The 21,414-nt window shown below is 39.4% G+C and overlaps 1 protein-coding gene across 4 annotated transcripts; it reads left to right on the forward strand.

The window, feature by feature from the left end:
- Positions 1-236: 236 nt before the first annotated feature.
- Positions 237-19,677, forward strand: uba1 (ubiquitin-like modifier activating enzyme 1). Of its 4 annotated transcripts, none has more exons than XM_084098176.1 (26): positions 237-496; positions 6,920-7,036; positions 7,277-7,335; positions 7,445-7,613; positions 8,335-8,469; positions 8,618-8,724; positions 8,810-8,900; positions 9,016-9,148; positions 12,103-12,200; positions 12,295-12,441; positions 12,604-12,780; positions 12,903-13,010; positions 13,158-13,238; positions 13,532-13,684; positions 14,401-14,566; positions 14,675-14,871; positions 14,975-15,039; positions 15,131-15,326; positions 16,615-16,689; positions 16,786-16,987; positions 17,079-17,167; positions 17,253-17,345; positions 17,434-17,625; positions 17,714-17,815; positions 18,474-18,574; positions 18,690-19,677. In XM_084098176.1, exons 2-26 carry the CDS (start codon positions 6,920-6,922, stop codon positions 18,823-18,825), a joined length of 3,189 nt encoding a protein of 1,062 aa, XP_083954302.1. In that variant the 5' UTR covers positions 237-496; the 3' UTR covers positions 18,826-19,677. The 4 variants fall into 4 exon arrangements, with proteins under 4 accessions (XP_083954302.1, XP_083954304.1, XP_083954301.1 ...); XM_084098178.1 differs by having other exon boundaries at positions 16,786-16,975; XM_084098175.1 differs by lacking the exon at positions 237-496 and adding an exon at positions 4,422-4,706.
- The last annotated feature ends 1,737 nt before the right edge of the window (positions 19,678-21,414 follow it).

The following is a 21,414-nucleotide window of genomic DNA, read 5'->3' on the forward strand; positions in this document are numbered from 1 at the left end:
GTGCATATCGCAACCCACGCTTTGGGCGGGTCTATTTTGTAACTCAATGGGGGGATATCAATGGTGAAATTATGATTTCGACAAAATATATAAAGGTTTTTTATTATTACCAAATTACGTTTGTTATAAAATATTACTCGAAACGTTTGACATTGGGCCATCGATGCAATGCATGAATCTGGGGGTCTAATATGAACACGATTTGTGTTATTTCCCTGTATCTTGAATAATAGAACAATCTCAACGCAAACTCTGCACATGTTGGTTGTTCTACGCTCATGGACTGAAGAATACTTGCCGAACTGTTAACGGTACAGGGAATAGCCGGTCAGGCAACCGTCCAGCCTCCCCTCACACTGGAAAGTCACGGAGCTCCCGCCACTACTGGGGATAAAGTTACCGAAACGGTTTGATTTGACCTTTTTGTTGTTTATCTTTTGTCCGCGAGGTATTTCTGTCTTCAGTACCGTGGAGAGGCCAAGTAATATCGGATGTGGTGAGTTCTGCATACTTATGTGCCTAGCTAATGCTAATTTGCTAACGTGTCCACAAGAACACAGTTACAGCTAGTCAAAGCCAAGTTTTAACGCTGAAGTTCAGTTAGCCAGGCGCAACAATTTGCCTGTAAAAAATTTAACTGGCCACTTTAGGAACAGCCAGCTAACGGCATGCGCGAGACAATGCGCTCCATGCGCGCATCACGAGCCGGGGATGAAAGAAACCAACTCATTCTTGCGGAAAAGTTGGCTAGTTCTCCCGTCATATGGTTTAGGTTATTTTTCAGAATTCCTTCATGCTCTGCAAGAAGGTTGTGCTAAGCTAACAAGCTTCGTTTTTGCAGGCTAACGTTATCGCAAAACGTCCTCGCATCGTTTCCAAGAAAGCTAGCCTGGATAGATAGCGAGACAATCTTGACTGCCCATGTATCTGCACAACTGCTTAGATTACAGTCTTTAAAACTATCTCAAGATTCACATTAGGAATAATAGACCAAATACTGAATCCAACTTGTAAGTTAGGGATGTGGGTTACCCGGTCATTGCTTTGCTTTTCTGGTTAGATCACCGATCATTAAACCTCAAGCCGTTTATGTAACCCTGTGCATTGTTAGCATCGATTTGCTATACTGTAAACTGCAGCTTCTTTAAATCCCACGTTGCCCCCTTTAGTACGCATATAACAGCAATCTGAAACTAAGATTTTAAGATTGTGTTTTGCAGCGAGCTAACTGGCTCACGCAACGCGTGAGGTTTTGACCATAAGTGCAGGTGCGTGAGCGGCAGAATGATGCGATGCGTTGGGGGTTGTTTACATTATTTGTACCTGCTGTAAAGGTAACTCACACAGGGGACATTTGCTTCTTTTATGCACCATATGCGAGAATAAGCGGCCCACTTGGGCCTTTGTTACAAGTATCACCCCATCCCCCAACGCTTATTCCTCTCATTTACAAGAAAGCCCATGCCTAACCCCTCATTTTAGCAGTCATTGCTTTGAAAAGGCATTTTCTATGGGTTTGTTGGTTTAGCAGAGGTAAACTGATCCATGCAGGGCAATGAGGGGATGTTCTTCAGAGGTTATGAAAGCATCATTACCTTTAGGTGCATTTAGAGACTATTATTGTATGGTCATATGTTATTGCTTTATTTGACGCCACTCTTTATGAAATATTTTACCCACATGGTTTACATCAATTATGTCTGCTCCTTAGTAGAATATTTGTGACCTACTTAACAGTGTCAGCTGTCAAGGAGCAGGTTGTAAGAGTGAATAAGTGCAGCACCTGCTTTAGTGTTTTGGTACTTGATGTCTATTAAAACATCTAGCCTAATATAAGCATTTGTTATTTTGCAGCACGTTACGACTCAAATAATACGTCATCATATTTTTCCTCAAAACATAGTTTTTACATTCAGTATCGTTTGTATCTCCCATGTAAATCCTTTAGGATATAAAACCCATTTAAAAGAATAGTTCACCCAAAAAAGAAAATTGTCATCATTTTCTCATACTTCATGTCATTCAAAAACTGTAGGGCTTTCTTCTGCTGAGCATGTTGAGTAACCATATAGTTTTGGTTAGCATTGATTTCCATTGAATGGAGAGAAGAAAAAAAACATACAATGCAAACGCAATTGTTACTGTAAACCTTTATAAATATACAGTTGAGGAAAATCCACAGGTGGTGTATTTGTTATTTGTTTGTGAGTTAGACGGTAGCAACAACAAAAAGTAATCAGTCTGATATGGATTTAAAAAATATGGACACATTTTAATATCGGGTTAGTGGTTCTCATCTATGGCTTTAATATTTTGCAAATAATATCATGGATTTATGTAATAAGAAATAAAACCATTTTTAACAATGTGAACATGCATTCTTTCTGGCGATGCCTGAATGTTTTGAAGTATTTGACTGGCTGTAGCCAAATTATAATAGACATCCAGTTTAATATAATATCTAACAGAAGTACATTACTCTGCATTGTGAAGAGCCAGTGTCAAGGTCCAGCACACTTCTGAATGGTTGGTGTCAGTTTTCAGAATGGTAGGTGTCACTTTATGATGACACCTGTGGCATTTTCTCTCATGGTAGTTTACAATATAAAATGCCTAATTGGTAAGTGTCAATTTGTGGTGGCACATACCCCTGCTCGTTTCACTTTTGTGGCCACCTATGTAAATGGTGTCTTTATTCTGTTATAATTCCAAATGAGACAGCTGAACTGTCAATCTTATGCAATTTTTTTGGGTTATCAAAAAAACTATATTTAGAATATGTACATTGTAAAAATGCTTAATTTTTTTACATTTATTATAATAGATATAAATACAGACAACCGGCCACAAGGCATATATTAAGTATGGAGAAGCCTGATGGTTGTTATAACAATACACTCTGGGATACAATAAATCCCATGTTTGAAAGCAACATTAATTAAATGTCACTCAGAATAGTGCCTATGTTACACCATCTACAATGCATGGCAGAGAGTGACATGTGACTCTAGGCCAGGGGTTTTCAAACCTGTCCTAAAGCGCAGCACTGCACAGTCTCCCTCATCTAACACACTTGATTAAACTCATCAGGTCATTAGTGTGTCAGATTGGGGAGACATACAAAATGTGCAGTGCTGGGGCTGCTCCAGGACAGGGTTGAAACCCCTGCACTGGGCTATTAGAGGTGCCACAACTAGGGATGGGAACCGAAACCCGGTATTAAACGGGCCCCGGGGCTGGATTTTGAAAGGCCGCTGTATCGATAAGCTCGGACGTTATCGGTTCTGCTGTCGGTACTGGAGAAATTAAAGGAGAACTCGGTAACTCTAGCGAACTCTAGTCACTTCTTTGCTGATTTTCCCTTTTGTTGTCGCATGTTTTCCCCACGAGCTCCCCCTACAGCTGTGGGAGGGTGTATGTTTCACAACACGGTCGTAAAAAACTCACTTGCGGCGGCCTCCTCCCCCTCTCTACCGCTGCTCATGTGCGTTTGTTTTGATCGGAGCAAGCCAACTGTATCGCGTGGAGCTATGTCTACCGAGGTGGGTAATCTGGTAATACATCATACATGCGTGTGTGTTAATGTCGAATTGCCGTAAAGCAATTCGTGTTTCGCGCTCGTTCTCGTTCTAGTTCTCGCTTCTCACGAGACTTCCAATTTCTATCTTGCCGGGACGGTAGTGAACAAGTTGCAAGGTTGGTTTTCCGCCTGAGAACGCTGGGGGGAGCGGGGAAAGTCACCAATATCACCAGAACATGTTGTTTAACCATCCAAATGATTTCTAGACAGTTTTATTAAGTTAAAAAAGTTACCAAGTTCTCCTTTAAGAAAATACACATACTATTTATTATTGCTATAAAGACGTTATTTGAATTTTTTTACCTTCCTGAAATTAAAGCACTGTGTAGGCCTATATAATGTGTATCTTTGTTTAATTGATTATCTTTGTTTAATATATATATCCATCGGCACTTCACACATTTTAGTGGCACATGCCATGCCAGTGACAACTGGATGTGCCACTAAGCACATCGGCATGCCATGCCATGCCACTTAATGTTAATACCACTTCTCAGAAAAAAAACATTGAGACATTTTTCAAAATAGCTTCTTTTCGTTTCACAGAAGAAGTCATACAATTTTTGGAACAACATGAATTGGGAGTAAATGACAATTTTTGGGTGACTATACTTCTGCAGCATGGGCTCAGTGCTTTATTCACAGCATCTTGACCGTTAGGATAACGTGGTTCAGTTCATGCACATCTGAATATCAATACAGAACCCTAAAGTCCCGAAATATGCCGTGTACTTACTTGAAGTGGGCGGGTTTTTCCGTAAAGTCATAGGTAGGGCAGCCAATGGGCGACTGCGGAGGATTGCAGCACTCTTGGCGAGCCCACCTTTTCCTGTTCCTCTTTATCCGAGCAGCTCCGCCCCTGTGCCACAGCTGCCATTTTGGTTTTGTTCCGTTCGCTGAAACAAAACCAGAAACGAGATATACAGGCAGGCAGCAGACTGGACGACACAGTGACTCGGCAGGATAGTGAAGGGGGCTTTCTCACAGCATCTCGCCCAGCGCTGTTCGTGCTGTTCCTGTCCGTTTTTTCCTCGAATCTACATCATCCCACAATCCGCACCATCCAAGTTAGTTTCACACGAGGAGCGGTTTGCTGACACTGAGAGTGGACTGAGAAGGATTATTGGTAAGAGGCAAACCATTACACTAGATGCTAACTCGGTGCAAGCAGCTGTCTGCTTGAATAGAGCTTTATAGCGAGTAATTCCTCGCTTATGCTCGTATAATTAAGCGCTTTTTGATCGGCATAAATCAGATCGTTGTGTTTGTGCAGGTGCGGAGTTCTTTCATTCACTGGTTAGCATGCGAACTTGACTAGTGAGCTAGGCCTCAAGCTCAGTAAACTGCCTGGACCAACTATTACAAAGCATGTTGCAGGCTAGCAAGCTAGGTGTCTAAAAAAATCCTTTCGCGTTGCCTGCTAACTGATCATCCGGTTAAATTAATCAAAACTAATTAGCGGCACGAGACCTGTTTGGATTTCACCTGGCGTGTCTGTTTAATTTAACATTTGATGTCTTGACATACTGCAGATGATTTTTTCTGTCTCGTCGAAGCGGAAGTGAAAATCTGAAAAGTACAATGCAGGTGTAACCGTTGATCTTTATTTGATAATCGAGATTGTGGATGTTATATTTTTTGCTTATGTCACGCTCGGATTTATTCACGTTTCGGTATTGCTTGGGTCATCCCAAATCAGAGGATGGGCACCTCAATATGCTCTTACTGTAATTTTGGTGTGCAAGATTACTTAACCATCTGTAACGCTACGCTAATGGAATTTGTGGGCATTCTTCTGATTGTATTAAAGGGACAGTTCCCCAAAAATACATTTAGTTGTCGTCTTACCGTCACGTTGTTCTAAACCTTAATCACTGACTTTCTTCCGGGTGGGAAAATTGTCAGGCAGAATGACAGCCTCAGTCATTAGTACTATGGAAAAAATGAAAGTGAATAAGTGCCGTTATTTTTATTTTTATTTTTTTGCCTAATAACTGTTATAATGTTTCACAGAATTCATTCAGGGTTAAAACAACATGAGGGTGAAAACAAAATGATGATAGTATTAATTTTTTTGGTGAACTATCCCGTTTAAAATAGAAGCATGTTCTGTTGACAACGGCACGATTGAATGCGGAATTTCCGCTCGAGCGCAGCTCGGGAGTTTGTCGTCATTCTAGAATATACGGTTTGATTCGAAGGCCGTCAAAAACTCTATGCAAATAATGAGCCTTATAAAGTTTCTTTTCTTTACCAGTTAATGAGATATCTTAACGTAAAACGCGGTATTTTGGATGGATGGGCAACCGTAATAGCATAAGTGTTGATGTTTGTGCTACACGGAACCGGTCTTTGGATTTGACATTCACTGCAGCTCTGTTTTAATGAATCAGCGGTTTTGTTAAGGCAGAGTGGGTGAGCCAGTAAATACACGAGCCATTCACCATAAACATAACGCTTCTGTCCTCGAGCTATTTATAGCCAAAGAGCTTAATCTTGCGGCAGAAATCAGGCTCTCCTTGTGCTGTGGCTAGACAAACTTTGATTATTGTAAATCCTCACATAAGTGATCTGAATGTAGTTTGGTGCTTTCCTATTCATCTTATTTTCTTTACATAGTTTTCTTTACATTCTTTACATAGTCATTTATTTGCAGAACATTAGTTGTCTTGTTATAATAACTCTGCCTTGGTTTTATAAACCAGATTTTCCCTTTGCCCTTTTGATTGACAATGACTTCACTGCATTGCTGGTACAATCATTTTTTTTATACTCTTGAAGGAACTGTCCAGTGCTGAAATGACAATTTATCTATGGTGTATATACTGGCATATTTCAGCATTCTCCTCAATGCACATTACATGTTTTATATACAGATGATAATTTCTCTGTTTTCTTCTAGAAGTTTCAATGTTGTGCTCTTTTGTTCCATCTTGGCTATATACCCTGATCATAAAACATGTTTGTTCGTTAATGAATAAAAGCAATCAGTAGAGCAATTTTTTTTCCTCAGGTGCTTGCACATTAAATAATGTATTCAAACCATCTGGATGTTGCTATTATTGCTCATTTGCGCCACTGCTTTCCTGTTGTTTGTGGGAGTAAGACAAGAGCTTTTGGCAAGCCCTAGAGCTAATAGCCTGAAAAGGCTTTTAAGCCTCTAAGATATTAATTGGTTTGTTTAACTTGGGAAACTGATGTTATTCCACCAAAACTAAGTGACCTGTAAAACAATTATCTCTGTACTGTAGTTGTTTAATGCAATCATAATATTTACGCACTTCAAGCTCATAATATTTGCTTGTAAAATTCAGAGATTGAGTTTTTTTTCTTTTTTAGATGTCCAGCTCGCCGCTGTCCAAGAAGCGTCGCGTGTCAGGATCAGAGACGAAGACGGGATCCCACTGCTCCTCCTCTAACTCTGTCAGAACTGAACTGTCTCACACACCAGCTAACGTAGGTTCAAGTCAGGCTTTTTAAAGCCATCTTGTTTGGATATGTTGAACATTTAGAATCTAGATGATCTAAATTTATATTGATTGATTGAATTGATGTAAAATATTCAGATGTGCATTTTTTTTTGGTTAAAATCTTCATTCTTTACTGTGCCTGGATGTTGAAAGGCAGCCAGTTTAATAAGTCATGTGCTTGACTGTCTATTTATAGTCTGTTAACTGTGGTTTTCGGTCTCTGCAGGGCATGGCTAAGAATGGAAATGATGCTGAGATCGACGAGGGTCTGTACTCCAGACAGCTGTGAGTTTGGCCTTCATTTCAGTTTGATGTATCCTTGTAACGTTCTTTTTAAGCAAAGTAATTGAATTGATCATGCGAGTAGTGGCTAAATTTAGTATGTGTCTCTCAGGTACGTACTGGGCCATGATGCTATGAAGCGAATGCAGAGCTCCAATGTTCTGATCTCAGGGCTGCGAGGTTTGGGTGTAGAGATTGCCAAGAATGTCATTCTGGGCGGAGTCAAGAGTGTCACCCTGCACGACCAGGGCATGGCCGAATGGAAGGACCTTTCATCACAGGTCAGTGGATGGGCATGACTTATAAGAACTGTAAATGTGTCAATGCAACACAGCCATTGCTTGTAAGCATTGAAGAGGGGCTAAAAATAACTTATCTAACATTATCTTAAATAACTACATCTGCATTTTATTGCACAACAATTGAATTAATAGTTTGTGGTCGGTATTTAGCAAGGATGCATTAAACTTGTCAAAAGTTATAGTAAAGACATATGTTACAAAAGCTTTCTACTTCAAATAAATGTTCTTTTGAATAATGTTCTGTTAATCAAGGAATCCTGAGAAAAATGTATCACAAAAATATTAAGCAGCACAACTCTTTTCAACATTGATGATAGTTACAAATGTTTCTTGAGAAGCAAATCAGCATATTAGAATGATTTCTGAAGGATCACGTGACACTGAAGACTGGAGTAATGATGCAGAAAATTCAGCTTTGCAATCACAGGAATAAAATGTATATAAAAATATAATACAATTACTTTCAATTGTGATGAAATATCACAATATTACCCTTTTTATATTTTTTTTGATCCAATAAATGCAGCCTTGGTGAGCATGAGATAAAAAATAAATAAAAAATGAATAGCAATGTACATTAACATAGTAAGACAGAATTGTATAACCGTGTTCAGTGAAGTAAAAATATGAATACATTTGAAACCCACCAGTATAATAATAGTAGTAGTAATAATAAGTGTTTGTTACATGTCTGTCTTAGTTTTACCTGCGCGAGGAGGATCTTGGGAAGAACCGTGCAGAGGTCAGTCAGCTTCGACTGGCAGAACTGAACAGCTATGTGCCTGTAACTTCCTTCACTGGCACCCTCACCAACGATTACCTGACCCAGTTTCAGGTACTGCCATTATTCTCCACTGGACTACACCTGTCATCTGAACACATTGACTAAATCCTACTTTTTCCCCACATACATATGGAACTTTGCATTGGTTAGTTTAACTGAATTTGAATGAGTTGCCTAAAAGGTGTTTGTGTTTGACCAGGTTGTTGTGCTCACCAACTCCAGCCTCGACGAGCAGAAACGCCTCGGGGACTTCTGCCACAATAATGGCATCAAGTTGATCGTGGCAGACACACGTGGGCTGTTTGGGTAAGAATACCCCCCCCCCCCCCATTTGTGTTGAGTTATTCATGTTTTTTGGATATAATCTAATGTATGTTCTGTGTTTGAATAGGCAACTATTCTGTGATTTTGGGGAGGAAATGTTAGTGTTTGACACCAATGGGGAGCAGCCGTTGAGCGCCATGATTTCAATGATCACAAAGGTAAGAGCCTGTGTGATGGTAGCATTAAACCTTGTTTATTGTATTAATAAAGTTGTCATTAGTTAAATTTCTGGCTGTCTGAATTTTTTGCTATTTTGTGTGTGTGTGTAAAAAGGACGGCGCTGGTGTGGTTACATGTCTGGATGAAGCACGGCATGGATTTGAGAGTGGAGACTACGTTACTTTCACAGAAGTGCAGGGCATGACAGAACTCAATGGTTGTGAACCAGTAGAGATCAAGACACTGGGTAAGTTATCAGGGGTTTTCTTCCTGTAACAGACCAAGGAACCCCCACTCAAGACTCTATCAGCCCAGGAACCTCCAGAATACAAAATGGTGAAAAAAAATTATTGGTACTCAACCTTTTGAAATTCAAGTCCTTCCAATTTTAGAATTCCAGGAGTTTTATAATTGCTGACCCCCAGTTTCACAGACAAGGCTTAAGCCTAGTCCCAGACTAAAATGCATGTTTGAGCTGTCTTAACTAAAAGGAGCTTGCACTGACATATCTTAAAATCTCAGTGCCATTGTTTTGTTTCAAGATGCACACCAGTAATGTCTTTTTCTAAGGCATGTATATAAAAGCTACTTAAATGCCACAATTGAACTAAGGCTTAATCCTGGCTTAGAGTTCACACTGAACGATTTTAGTTTTGTGAGATCGCAGACAAATGCATGAAATCACAGGCAAATGGGTGCTCGTTCACGTGAGTGACAATCACGCAGTGTGAATTATCAAAGACGTGATCTGAAAGAATCGCCGAAGCCCGTGAGATATTTGGCATGTTAAATATCTGGACCTGTCGCCGATTCAAAATCCTGCTGTGTGAATGTTTTCTGACTGAAAACTACATCGGCGATGACCTACAGCCAATGAGAGAGCAAGATACAGGGCAGTGGGATGTTCGGGGAAGAGTTATGGACCAGAATATCAGTATTTTAATAGATATATTTACAATTATATCAAATAGAAACAAAGCACAAACATTTGCTTGACCAGCAGCAACAGCAGCACATTGCAAAATTATTTATTTACAGTTCTTTGCAGAAAACACCATTCCCGCCTGTATAATGTTTTTTTTTTTCTCCTTTTTGCTGCAAATCAGCGCACAGACAATTTGGATCGCAATCTTCTTGCAGGCTATCATTTTAAATAACAATTTCAGTCTCCCGCGAGAACTCCGGTCTCATGCACGCGTGATCTTGTTATTTCCTTATTTCCATGCAGTGTGAAACCTCCTGTCACCGATCCATCGTGCAGTGTGAACACAGCAGCAACTGAATGTCACCCCAGATAGTCGTGCTGTGTGAAAAGAATAGTGACCCGACTACTTAGAAAATCATGCAGTGTGAACTCGGCATTAGGGTGCTTTCACACTTGCACTTTTGGTGCAAACCCGGGTTTGATTGACGTCAGAGTTCGGTTCGTTTGGATGATGTGATCGCTGTCTTCCCACCTCGGGTGCGCACCCATGAACCTTACCTGAGTCCACTTAAAAATGGGTGGTCTGCGGTACGGTTCATGTGGACTCTGGTATGGTTCGCTGCTGATATGAAGACAATCGTACTAAATCGTTGAAGTGAACCGCTATTAATGACGTATGATTTGTGTCTTTTACTCACTTTCCTGAAGAGTGTGTACTGTATGCAGAGAGCTTTATATATCTCATTTCTGCTTGCCTTCAGCGTACTTTAGAGCATTGACAGTAGATTCACGGCAGATAACGCCAGTGCTGTTACGTACTAAAGCTTTGGAAACAAAACCAATGGTTCAAAAACAATAATATAAAAGTGAGGTGAGCAACGCTTCGCATTTTGCTGCCTTCTCCTGTGCCGTCGTTACCAAGCAACAGGGTGGTAAGCTGCTGCTTTGATGCAAACGCACCACGGTTCGTACCCAAATAATATAATCTGAACACAGTCCAGCAGGGTGAGGGGGGAGCAATCAAACTCCGATTTCGGACCTGGCAATCGAACCAAGTGTGAAAGCATAATTAATCTTAGCCCTGTCTGTGAAACCAGGCCTGTATTCTTCAGGCACCTCTCTTTTTAACCATTACATTTACATGACTCTTCTAGTCATTCTGTATTTATTATATAAGAATTAAGGATAATGATATTTTTAGTTTTAAATGTTTTGTTCACAATAAAATCTTTTAGGTCTGGTTTCACAGACAGGGTTTAGATTAAGCCAGGATTAAGCCTTAGTTTAATTGGCGGCATTTAAGTAGCTTTTATAAATGTGCCTTAGAAAAAAAAAACATTACTGGTGTCCATCTTGAGACAAAACAATAGCACTGATATATTTTAAGATATGTCAGTGCAAGTTGCTTTCAGTTAAAACTCTGGGACTTAGCTTAAGCCTTGTCTGTGAGGTTAGTGTTCTGAATTGCTAGAAAAATGTGTATTTGTTATATAACTGCACATGGCATTTTATGATTTTATTAATGTTCGTGACAGATCTTGAAATTACATGTAAATGTAGGCTCCCTCAGACAGTGGGATCCCTGGTTTTTCATGGTGTGAAATAAGTCTTGAAATAAGATTTGTTTTTAGTTTTAGCTTAAGGCAAAACAATTCTTTAAATTGGTTAAATTAGACAATATTAAATAGTCATTCTGAGGTCCCAATGGAAGTTTAACATTACTACACTATAAAATACTTAATTGAGCAAAAGTTGGAAAGCTAGATGTTATTTATATGTAATAAAAGTTGTGTACATCTTCTCCACAGCCCCCTGATTAAAAACTAGTTGTAGATGTAAAACAGGTTATTCAATTATTTTGCTAAGTGACATTCAACTTGTTGACAAACTCAAGTACTCAAACTGTGTTGCCTCTATCATCTTCCTCACTGTGTGTCAAAACCGTATGCATCTTGTGTCTTCATCCTGGCAAATTTAAAACCGTTCAGTTGTCTAGAGATGTCTGGTTGTTTGACAGGATTTACTGCTGTTTATGTTGGCCTACTTTTTAAAATGTAACTGGATCAGCATTGGACAACATGTCAATCACTTAAGTGACTGATTACATCAGTCAACTATCTCTGTCCTGAAGGAACAGGATCTGATGAATAACAGAAATAATATCCTGGAGTCTAAGTCCAAAACATTTTATAACTGTTAAAAAGTTTGCTGTTAACCGTACACCGTTTTAAGGTCAGTGAGCTGTTTTATGTGACTGTGATGTCCTCTGTCATCAGGTCCTTACACCTTCAGCATCTGTGACACAAGCTCATTCTCGGACTATGTGAGAGGTGGTATTGTCACACAAGTGAAGATGCCCAAGAAAATTGCCTTTGTAAGTGGATGCCCCTGCTGGGACTAACCTTATGGAACTCAAGTAAAGTGAATATTCTACTAGATTTCATATGCACACTTCTTTCTTTGCCCAGAAATCCCTGTCCTCCTCCATGGCTGAACCAGAGTTCGTACTGACTGATTTTGCCAAATTTGATCGTCCAGGCCAACTGCACGTGGGCTTTCAGGCGCTGCATGCGTTTGAGAAGAAGCACAGTCATCTACCGAAGCCCTGGAGTCAGGTGCAGACTTTTTTTCTTACTCTGCGTATGAATCAATCCACATTCAATCTTATTCTAACCAAGAACTGCCAAGAATGTTCTCAGCCAATACAATGCGTTGAGTTGTGGGTCTCAGACTCTGTTACTCAGCAGTGATGTCTTTCTCTCTGTGTACTGCTGCAGTCGGATTCGGACGAGCTTGTGACTCTGGCTGAAGAGGTGAACGCTGCACAGACCGGATCTGCCAAGCAGGAGCAGCTGGACCAAGCACTCATCAAAAAACTGTCCTGCGTGGCTGCTGGAGACCTGGCACCCGTCAATGCCTTTATTGGTGGGCTTGCTGCCCAGGAGGTTATGAAGGTAATAGTCTCCCATTATTGTCTTTGAGCTTCATATCAATGAGATATATATTAGGAACGTGTTGCATTAGCCTCATCTGTCATGGTCTGTTAAATGTTTCCTTTTTTTCTTCATCTGCTCAGGCCTGCACAGGGAAGTTTATGCCCATTATGCAGTGGCTGTATTTTGATGCTCTGGAGTGCTTACCCGAGGCTGAGGAAACTGTTCTTACAGAGGAAGAGTGTGCACCTGTGAGTACCCCTTGTCAGTCACCTTTATTTTGCAAGATATTTCCATGGCTTCTGTATTTGTTTGATATTAGTCAAATTGTGCAGCTCCCTCTGAAGATTGTGGCTTTCATACAAAGAATAATTTATTCATTCATCTGTTTTCTACAGAGGAACTGCCGGTATGATAGCCAGATTGCTGTCTTTGGGTCCAAGCTTCAGGAGCTGTTAGCCAAACAGCGATATTTTCTGGTGAGGAGCTGAAACTGACCGTTTATCAAAATGGGAGACAATTACACCATGCTTGCTGGAAAAACAACTTTTCTAATTTTAGTTAAAATTACTAACTTAAATAAAATTCAAAAAATAAATTCAAACTGTTTAGAAATATAAATGACAAAAGCACATAAATTAAGCTAAAAAGAAAACTGAAAGTATAAAAACACAAGCTAATTCAAAATATAAAAAATTCTAATGGTTTATAAATTATACAAAAAAAAACTGCTTCACTCTCTGAAGTGTTGTGACTTATTTCTTGTGTTCAGGTTGGTGCTGGAGCCATTGGCTGTGAGCTGCTGAAAAACTTTGCCATGATGGGGTTGGCCAGCGGTAATGGCGAGATCATAGTCACTGACATGGACACCATAGAGAAGTCCAATCTCAATCGACAGTTCCTCTTCAGGCCCTGGGATGTCACGGTGAGATTGACCTGACACATTATTAGACTGGAGGAGAGCGTTTTGGGGAGAGAACTTGATAATGACGTAAGCTATGTGCACACTGTATGATTTTTGGCCACCATTTGGCTGTCTCTTGAGACAAATTTTGTGAATGCTAAAAGATTCCTCTGATCCTAAGCCAAAATCTGAAGTCTTTGATCGCTAGTTTGACATGTTCGAAGACAGCCAATTACTGACCATTGTGGGCAAATTTTACCTCCAACAAAATTCTGGCAGTGTCAGAAGTTTAGAGGCACAGTCCGGCAGTGTGACGACAACTGTCAAATCAAAAACCAATAGGAGCACAATTAGTGAGAAAACAAGAAACCACCTCTTGCTCCACACATCTTTGATTTATTTTATTTTTTTCCCAGTTGTCTTTTCAAGAAAAGCCATGAACGAAATAAATACTAGAGATGGTTTTTGTTTGCTAGGTGTCATTTCTATCCCGCATGTAAATGTAGCTCAGTCACCAAACGGCTTGATGTGAAACTCTTTTTGCTTGTCCATTTTTAATGGTTCTTCACTGCCGTGCAGTCTTGACATTGACAACTGAGATCCTACAGTGTGACATGGCTTACAGCAAGGGTCATGTTGGTACAGTCTGACAAGCAACACCTGTAAAGGACTATTCTAAATCATACACTGTGCACCCGGCTTATGGTTGCTGATGACTTTGCTCCTCCTTTGAGCAGAAGATGAAGAGCGAGACTGCCGCTGCAGCCGTGAAGCAGATGAACCCGACAGTCCGCATCACAGGCCATCAGAACCGTGTAGGGCCGGACACAGAGAAGGTGTATGATGATGACTTCTTTGAAAGCCTTGATGGAGTGGCAAATGCTCTTGACAATGTAGATGCCCGTAAGTTCGAGTTTTAAAAAGTAAAGTGGCTGGTCATGTAGGTCATGTCAAAATGTAATGGTCAAATAGCTGCTTGTGAAATCGACTCGGCATGCTTTGATTTTCCAGGTATGTATATGGACCGGAGATGTGTGTACTACCGTAAGCCATTGCTGGAGTCTGGTACTCTAGGCACCAAAGGGAACGTGCAGGTGGTCATTCCCTTCCTGACAGAGTCATACAGCTCCAGCCAGGATCCTCCAGAGAAGTCCATTCCCATCTGCACACTCAAAAACTTCCCTAATGCAATTGAACACACCCTCCAGGTAACAAGTAATATTGTGTTGAACTTCTGTTGTCTTGAGCCTTAAGTACTTTCATTGACCTAAACTGACCTTTTACTGTTTGTCCATCCTCTCACTCTCTTAGTGGGCTCGTGATGAGTTTGAGGGACTTTTCAAGCAGCCTGCTGAAAATGCCTTGCAGTATCTGACGTAAGTTCCCATCACCCTGAACAACCCTGTAAGTTTGCCACGCATGGTGCTGTCAGTTGTTTTAAAATGTAATGATGTTATCCCTCCCCAGAGACCCAAAATTTATGGAGCGCACCCTGAAGCTCCCTGGAGCTCAGCCGTTGGAGGTCCTAGAGGCAGTATACAAGAGCCTGGTGACAGACAAACCACGCAACTTTGAGGACTGTGTGGCTTGGGCTCGTAACCACTGGCAGTGTCAATATAACAACAACATCCGTCAGCTCCTGCACAACTTCCCCCCAGAACAGGTGAGGCCTGCCTGTTCTCATTTTATCAGCTGTGAGTGGAGTGATTGAGGCATAAAGTCAAGATCTGTCCTGAGATCATAATGAAAAAGTCTAATGGAAATTTGTGTTTGTTTTTTGTCAAAAGTTCAGTATAGACAGTAAAATGTCATATGGTGTGACACCTCCCCAAAAAATTATTTTGGAATGAAAACTATTTTTTTCTTTTCTTTTTTTTGAAAATGGTTAGGATGTGTTCAAGTGTACGTGTTTTGTATCAAGCTTAGATTTCTGTATCAAGCTTAAATCATTTTAATACTTTTTTTTTTTTTCTGTTTTAATTTGTGATGTAACAGAATTAGTGTCAAGTCATTTCATCTGAATTGTGACATAAACAGATCCGTGAAACGGATTATTAAAAAAAAGTGATTCTATCCATCAGTTTTTAATTAGATAGAGGAAAATTGTTGATTTTCAATGCTGTAGCCTTTGATGTTGAGGTGACTTTAAAATTCTATCTGACATACCCTGTTGCTCCAAAAGGTAGAGATTTGTTACAAGATCCTGTTTAAGATAAACCCATAGGAGTTTTCAGTTTCTTTCTTTCCTGAAACTTTTGAAAGGCTTTTTTTTTAATGAGTGATTTTACCTCAAATCAAAACAAAAACAAGAAAAAGCATATTGTCATGTTATACTGTGTCTAAATGCAAGTTATTTTCACTGAAAGTACGGCAGTTGCGCTACAGAAAGCCTTAAGCCAACTGACATTACTGACACTGAAGTAAATAAGTGTTGCTATGGAAATGATACACTGTTGATTCTATTCGCATTGGTTTAAACTGGCAGGTTACACTGTCTACATTGGACTCACACGACACATTGCATCAAAAGCACATAAAAGAAACCTTTATAATCAGTGATTTTGTCTACACTTTATGTGCGCCATTTCGCAGATGGATACTACGTTCTATTTATAACGCACTCGATCCGCCTGCTTGCGCTACTGAAAACTCATTTGGAACGTTCGTTTTGTGACCAAGGACACGCTAGTGCAGACGTGCGCCTGTTATGATGATGCAGACCATTTTCTTTTGCAGACCATTTTCTTTTGCAAATGGTAACAAGTTTTATCTCTTAAATCTTTGCCATTTACACTCTTTAAACAAACGCCACCCAAGATCACTTCAACTTCCCTGTTGAGAAACGCTAGTTTATAAAGGTCTATAACTTGCATTTAAGAAGTAGTGTACATTTCCATGAATTTACAACTTTGTTGAACATTATTGTAATATCTTCCACTCTCTTTGTCCAGCTTACCAGCTCTGGTGCGCCATTCTGGTCGGGTCCAAAAAGATGTCCTCATGCATTAGAATTCAGCACTAACAATGTGAGTATTCACTGTGTGAAGACTCAAATAAAACTGACTCCTTTCGAAATTTCACATGGTGAAAATGAGTGATCATGATGATATTGTTATTGGCAGGATCTTCACATGGACTACATTATGGCAGCGGCTAACCTGTATGCCATTTCATATGGCCTGCCAATGACAACTGACCGCCCGGCTTTGACCAAGCTACTGCAGGAAATTAAAGTGCCTGAGTTCACACCCAAGTCAGGAGTCAAGATCCACGTGTCTGATCAGGAACTGCAGAGTGCCAATGCATCAGTCGGTAAGAGAAGAGGTGATTGAGAACATTTAGGTAGACGTAGATTTAAAACAGTTGAACGATAGTGAAACGACACTATTATTGATGCAACTCTGTCTCTTTTCAGATGACTCTAGGCTTGAAGAACTGAAGACACTGTTGCCTTCTACAGATGCGACTTCTCAGTTCAAGCTCTGTCCCATTGAATTTGAAAAGGTGCCGCTTATAACTCAACCCCAATTTCCCGGCCAGTAGAACTTCTTAACTTCAGTTCAAATGCTAATTATGTTCTCTTCCTCAGGACGATGACACAAACTTCCATATGGACTTCATTGTAGCTGCTTCTAATCTGAGAGCAGAGAACTATGATATTCCTCCTGCAGATAGACACAAGGTGAGAGGGCAGCTGAAATGGTTTTTCAACTGTCTTGGGAGTTAAGTCCCATCATTGCAGATCCTCACCTTTCGTTTTCTTGTTTCAGAGCAAGCTCATTGCTGGGAAAATCATTCCAGCCATCGCCACGACGACGGCTGCCGTGGTGGGTCTGGTGTGTCTGGAGCTGCTGAAGATCGTTCAGAAACACACAAAGCTTGAGTCCTACAAGAACGGCTTCATGAACCTCGCTCTACCTTTCTTTGCCTTCTCTGAGCCCATAGCTGCCCCCAAGCACAAGGTACGTGGCAGCGTTCTCCATTACAGCAGCGATGTTGGCATCCCTTTAAATGACTACGGTATTCTCACACTCTCGCCTTCTTTCACAGTACTACGAGATTGATTGGACGCTTTGGGACCGCTTCGAGGTGAAGGGCATTCAGTCCAATGGAGAAGAAATGACACTCAGACAGTTCTTGGACTATTTCAAGGTAATGTTTATTGTTGCATTTGAGTACTCGACGGATAAATCAACCGATTTCTTTGTTATCCAGGACTATGAATGACACGTTTTTAAGATGAACAGTTTGAATTGTTAAAAATAACCGTTTGGTGTAACTTGAAGAAATTATGACAGAATTATATTATTATTGTATAGTAAAATGTACAATTATATTATGACTCAGAAGTACAAGAAATATCATGCAATCAAGACATTTTATAATTGTATAAGGAAAATCATACAATCCAGACATTTGTTTTATCCATGTTTAATTTACACTGTAAAGTATGCAAGTTTTTTTTTTTTACTTAGACAAACTAAATGCTATTTGTTGTAATTAAATTTTCATTTGAATACTTAAAACATTTATTAAATTTATAGAAAGTTATGAATTAATTTCATTAGATGCCATTTGATTGTTTACATTAATTCTCGAGCAAACGTGTGGAATGCTTTTCCTTCCCCATTAAAAGTATGACATGAATATTGTGATCAAATATTTATATGGAATGACATGGGGGGAAAAAAATATTGTGAAATTGGGCCATATCGCCTAGCATTATTCGTGCCCATCCCTTGTAGAAACAGGCAAACTAGGGTCTTTTTAATCTTGTGTACTCGTGGTTCACGCTCTGTTCCTCCCTCAGAATGAACACAAACTGGAGATCACTATGCTCTCTCAGGGAGTTTCCATGCTCTACTCTTTCTTCATGCCCGCGGCCAAGCTTAAAGAAAGACTGGAACTGCCGTAAGTTTGTTTTTCCTATCTTTTTAGACGTACTGAATTATAATCATATGGGCATATATGAGGCATGTAGAATTGCAGAAAATGAAAATTGTTGCCTCTGTTTTGCTCTTCATAGGATGACTGAGATCGTGACCAAGGTGTCCAAGAAGAAACTGGGGAAGCATGTTAAAGCACTAGTCTTTGAGCTCTGCTGCAATGATGACACAGACGAGGATGTCGAGGTCCCGTACGTCAGATACACCATCCGCTGAGAGGGCTGTTGGGGTAGGGAAGGGGACATGTCGGAGGAGGGAGAGGGCGGCCCACTGGGGATGGGGAGCATCAGTATGCTTGGAGAGCCCAAAGAGAAATCAATCTTTTTTTTTTTTTTTTTAATCAGTTACTGAATAATACGAGTATTATATCTCAAACACCCCTTTCTCTATTGGTTGAGCTCACTAGGGTGTGATTCTTTCAGGCTGGTTATCATTTGGAATATGGGGAGCATGTGAATCTTTGGCTCTAACTTATTTGAACTGGTTGTTGTAACACGGCTTCAGTGAATGAATTAATCTGTACACCGATTGTCACTCCCTCCCTCTGAATCTCTTTCACACTGATCTCTGTTCCTGTCCTCATGATACATTTGTGGGCAGCACCATCTTGCTTATTGACTAATATTGACTAATGCCAAAAAAAATGGAGTACTAAGGAAAAATATCAGTTATGTTTGCATTTTTCCTTTTTTTCCAAATCGCTGCCTTGGCTTGATGTCACGTTTAAATGTATCTTGAAATGCCCTTTTTGGCCAAGGTCTTGGAGCGAGTTGGTCCACTTACTGAACTCCTGCTCTCCCATAGGCCCAGTGGGAACATCCCTTTGCCTCTCTGGCGAGTTGAGTTGGGTTCAGGAACTTGCACATAACTTTTTTTTTTTCTTTTTTTTTTTTCCTCCCCATTTTTTTTTTTTTTTTTGGGCGAACTTCTGGTGTACACCTTGTAGAACATAAACTCTGTATTCTTTCTACTTTGTTAAACTCCAAAAAAAAACATTACAGTACAAAAAAAGTGATTTTACTCTGTAATGGGAGCACTTAGTGTTAGTGAATAAAGTTGAAAACATTTCTTTGCTTAATTGTCTTTTCTTTGCTACTGTTGTTTTTAAAATGTATCTATGAAGTTAATAAAAATTATCTGCAGTTAAGCAAAATGGTTATCAGGAATATTTCAATGTTTCTGTCACGTTAAGTTGCACAGTACACATTCAATCCATAGGATTTTTATTTTGTTTTTTATAGAAAGGAGAAAAAAAAGACAAAATATGGAATCTCTGCCACTTGTTTTTACTAGTTTTTACCACTATTTTACAGCAATAATAAATGGCAGAAATAACATTTCAACAAATTATATTTTCTCCAATTGTTGACAATTGCTTGAGTTTTTATATGCTGGATTGTGAACTTAAACTGTGCCATTTCATGACATCATGACAGCTTTTTGGTTTAAATTTACTCCAGTTTGACTGTTAAACTGTTCAATTATAGCACATTGTTTTTCTGTTTAAATTGTACTTACTCCCCCTTTTCTATTGATTTCTCTCAACCCCACTGCAAAAAAGCTCAAAGTGTGATGCTGCCACTATTAGGCTTCACATCTGAAACGGTTTATGTTGGTGTTTTACTCTTGCTGTCATCACATTACAGAAGTGTTCTCCAAGTTCTTGTTGGCACACTTCATGTGGTTTTTATGCATTTTTCAATAGGAGTTACGGTTTGGTGCTTCGTGATTTTTTTTTTTTTTTTTTTTTTTTTTTTAAAGCATTCAAGGCACCAATTACATGTATTTTTGTTGTGGTGGTTATTTAAAATTAACATAGCATCTAAAGTAGTGAGTTTTGAATACAATAAATGTGTATTAAATGAACATTTAAGCAGAAAGAAGAGTAAATCTCATTCCATTTTCTCTGCAGTTTGTGTAGTGCTGATTGCAGTTGTCAACCTCAACCATTCTGTTATTTTGAGGAAAAAAAATCTATTTAATATTTTGTATTTTAGGGGATTTTTTAGTGCTAAATTATATTAATGGAATTGTTATGATCCATTTATTACCTGTTAAATCACTTTGAGCATTGTCGTAAATGTTGAATACTTTTGAGAACTGGCTTAAGTTTGGTGTGGGGGGGGGGGGTGACAAATTCATAAAATTCTTATGAAAAATGCATACAAATGCTATTTTTAAATTCTATATGAAATATATATTTTTCAAATAATTTTTTACTCTAAAACCGAGAAATCCATAAATCTAAAGTTGTTGCAAATTTGAGGTTGACATCTCAAAAAATGACCTTTCAGTAAGTTTTTGTTTGGGTGTAGTACCAAACGTTTCCACTAGATGAAATTAGTTTCCAATGTGGTCATTTTTGACCGAAAACAGTACCGTTGTGACTATTTTTTCCAGGACCATTTAACTTTTTCAAATCATGTCCATAATTTTGTGTTCACATAGCAAGTGCCAAAACCTTTACAAAGTTTTGTAGCATTCCGATGAAGTAAAACGTTTCTACAATTGAAAATTTTAGAACAGCACTAAAGGGTTAGTTCACCCAAAAATTGTCAGTAATTACTCACCCTCATGTTGTTCCAACCCCGTAAGACCTTCGTTCATCTTCGGAACACAAATTAAGATATTTTTGATTAAATCTGAGAGCTGGCTCACTCCTCCATAGGCTTCTACGATATTATAACTTGCTGGCCCAGAAAATGTATTAAAGACATCGTTAATATAGTCCAAGTGACTACAGTGGCTCAATCTTAAGTTTATAAAGCGACGAGAATACTTTTTGTGCGCAAAAAAACCCCAAAA

This window comes from Abramis brama (genome assembly GCF_963993115.1).
Source record: "Abramis brama genome assembly, chromosome: 22".
Lineage (NCBI taxonomy): Eukaryota > Metazoa > Chordata > Actinopteri > Cypriniformes > Leuciscidae > Abramis > Abramis brama.

What these genes read in the sequence shown, in the direction of transcription:
- uba1 (XM_084098176.1), top strand. Translation starts at nt 6,920, where the DNA reads ATGTCCAGCTCGCCGCTGTCCAAGAAGCGTCGCGTGTCAGGATCAGAG. An exon ending in TGCCCAAGAAAATTGCCTTT is followed by an intron (nt 12,201 to 12,294) that starts GTAAGTGGATGC and finishes TTCTTTGCCCAG; the next exon opens with AAATCCCTGTCCTCCTCCAT. An exon ending in GTCCCATTGAATTTGAAAAG is followed by an intron (nt 17,168 to 17,252) that starts GTGCCGCTTATA and finishes TCTCTTCCTCAG; the next exon opens with GACGATGACACAAACTTCCA.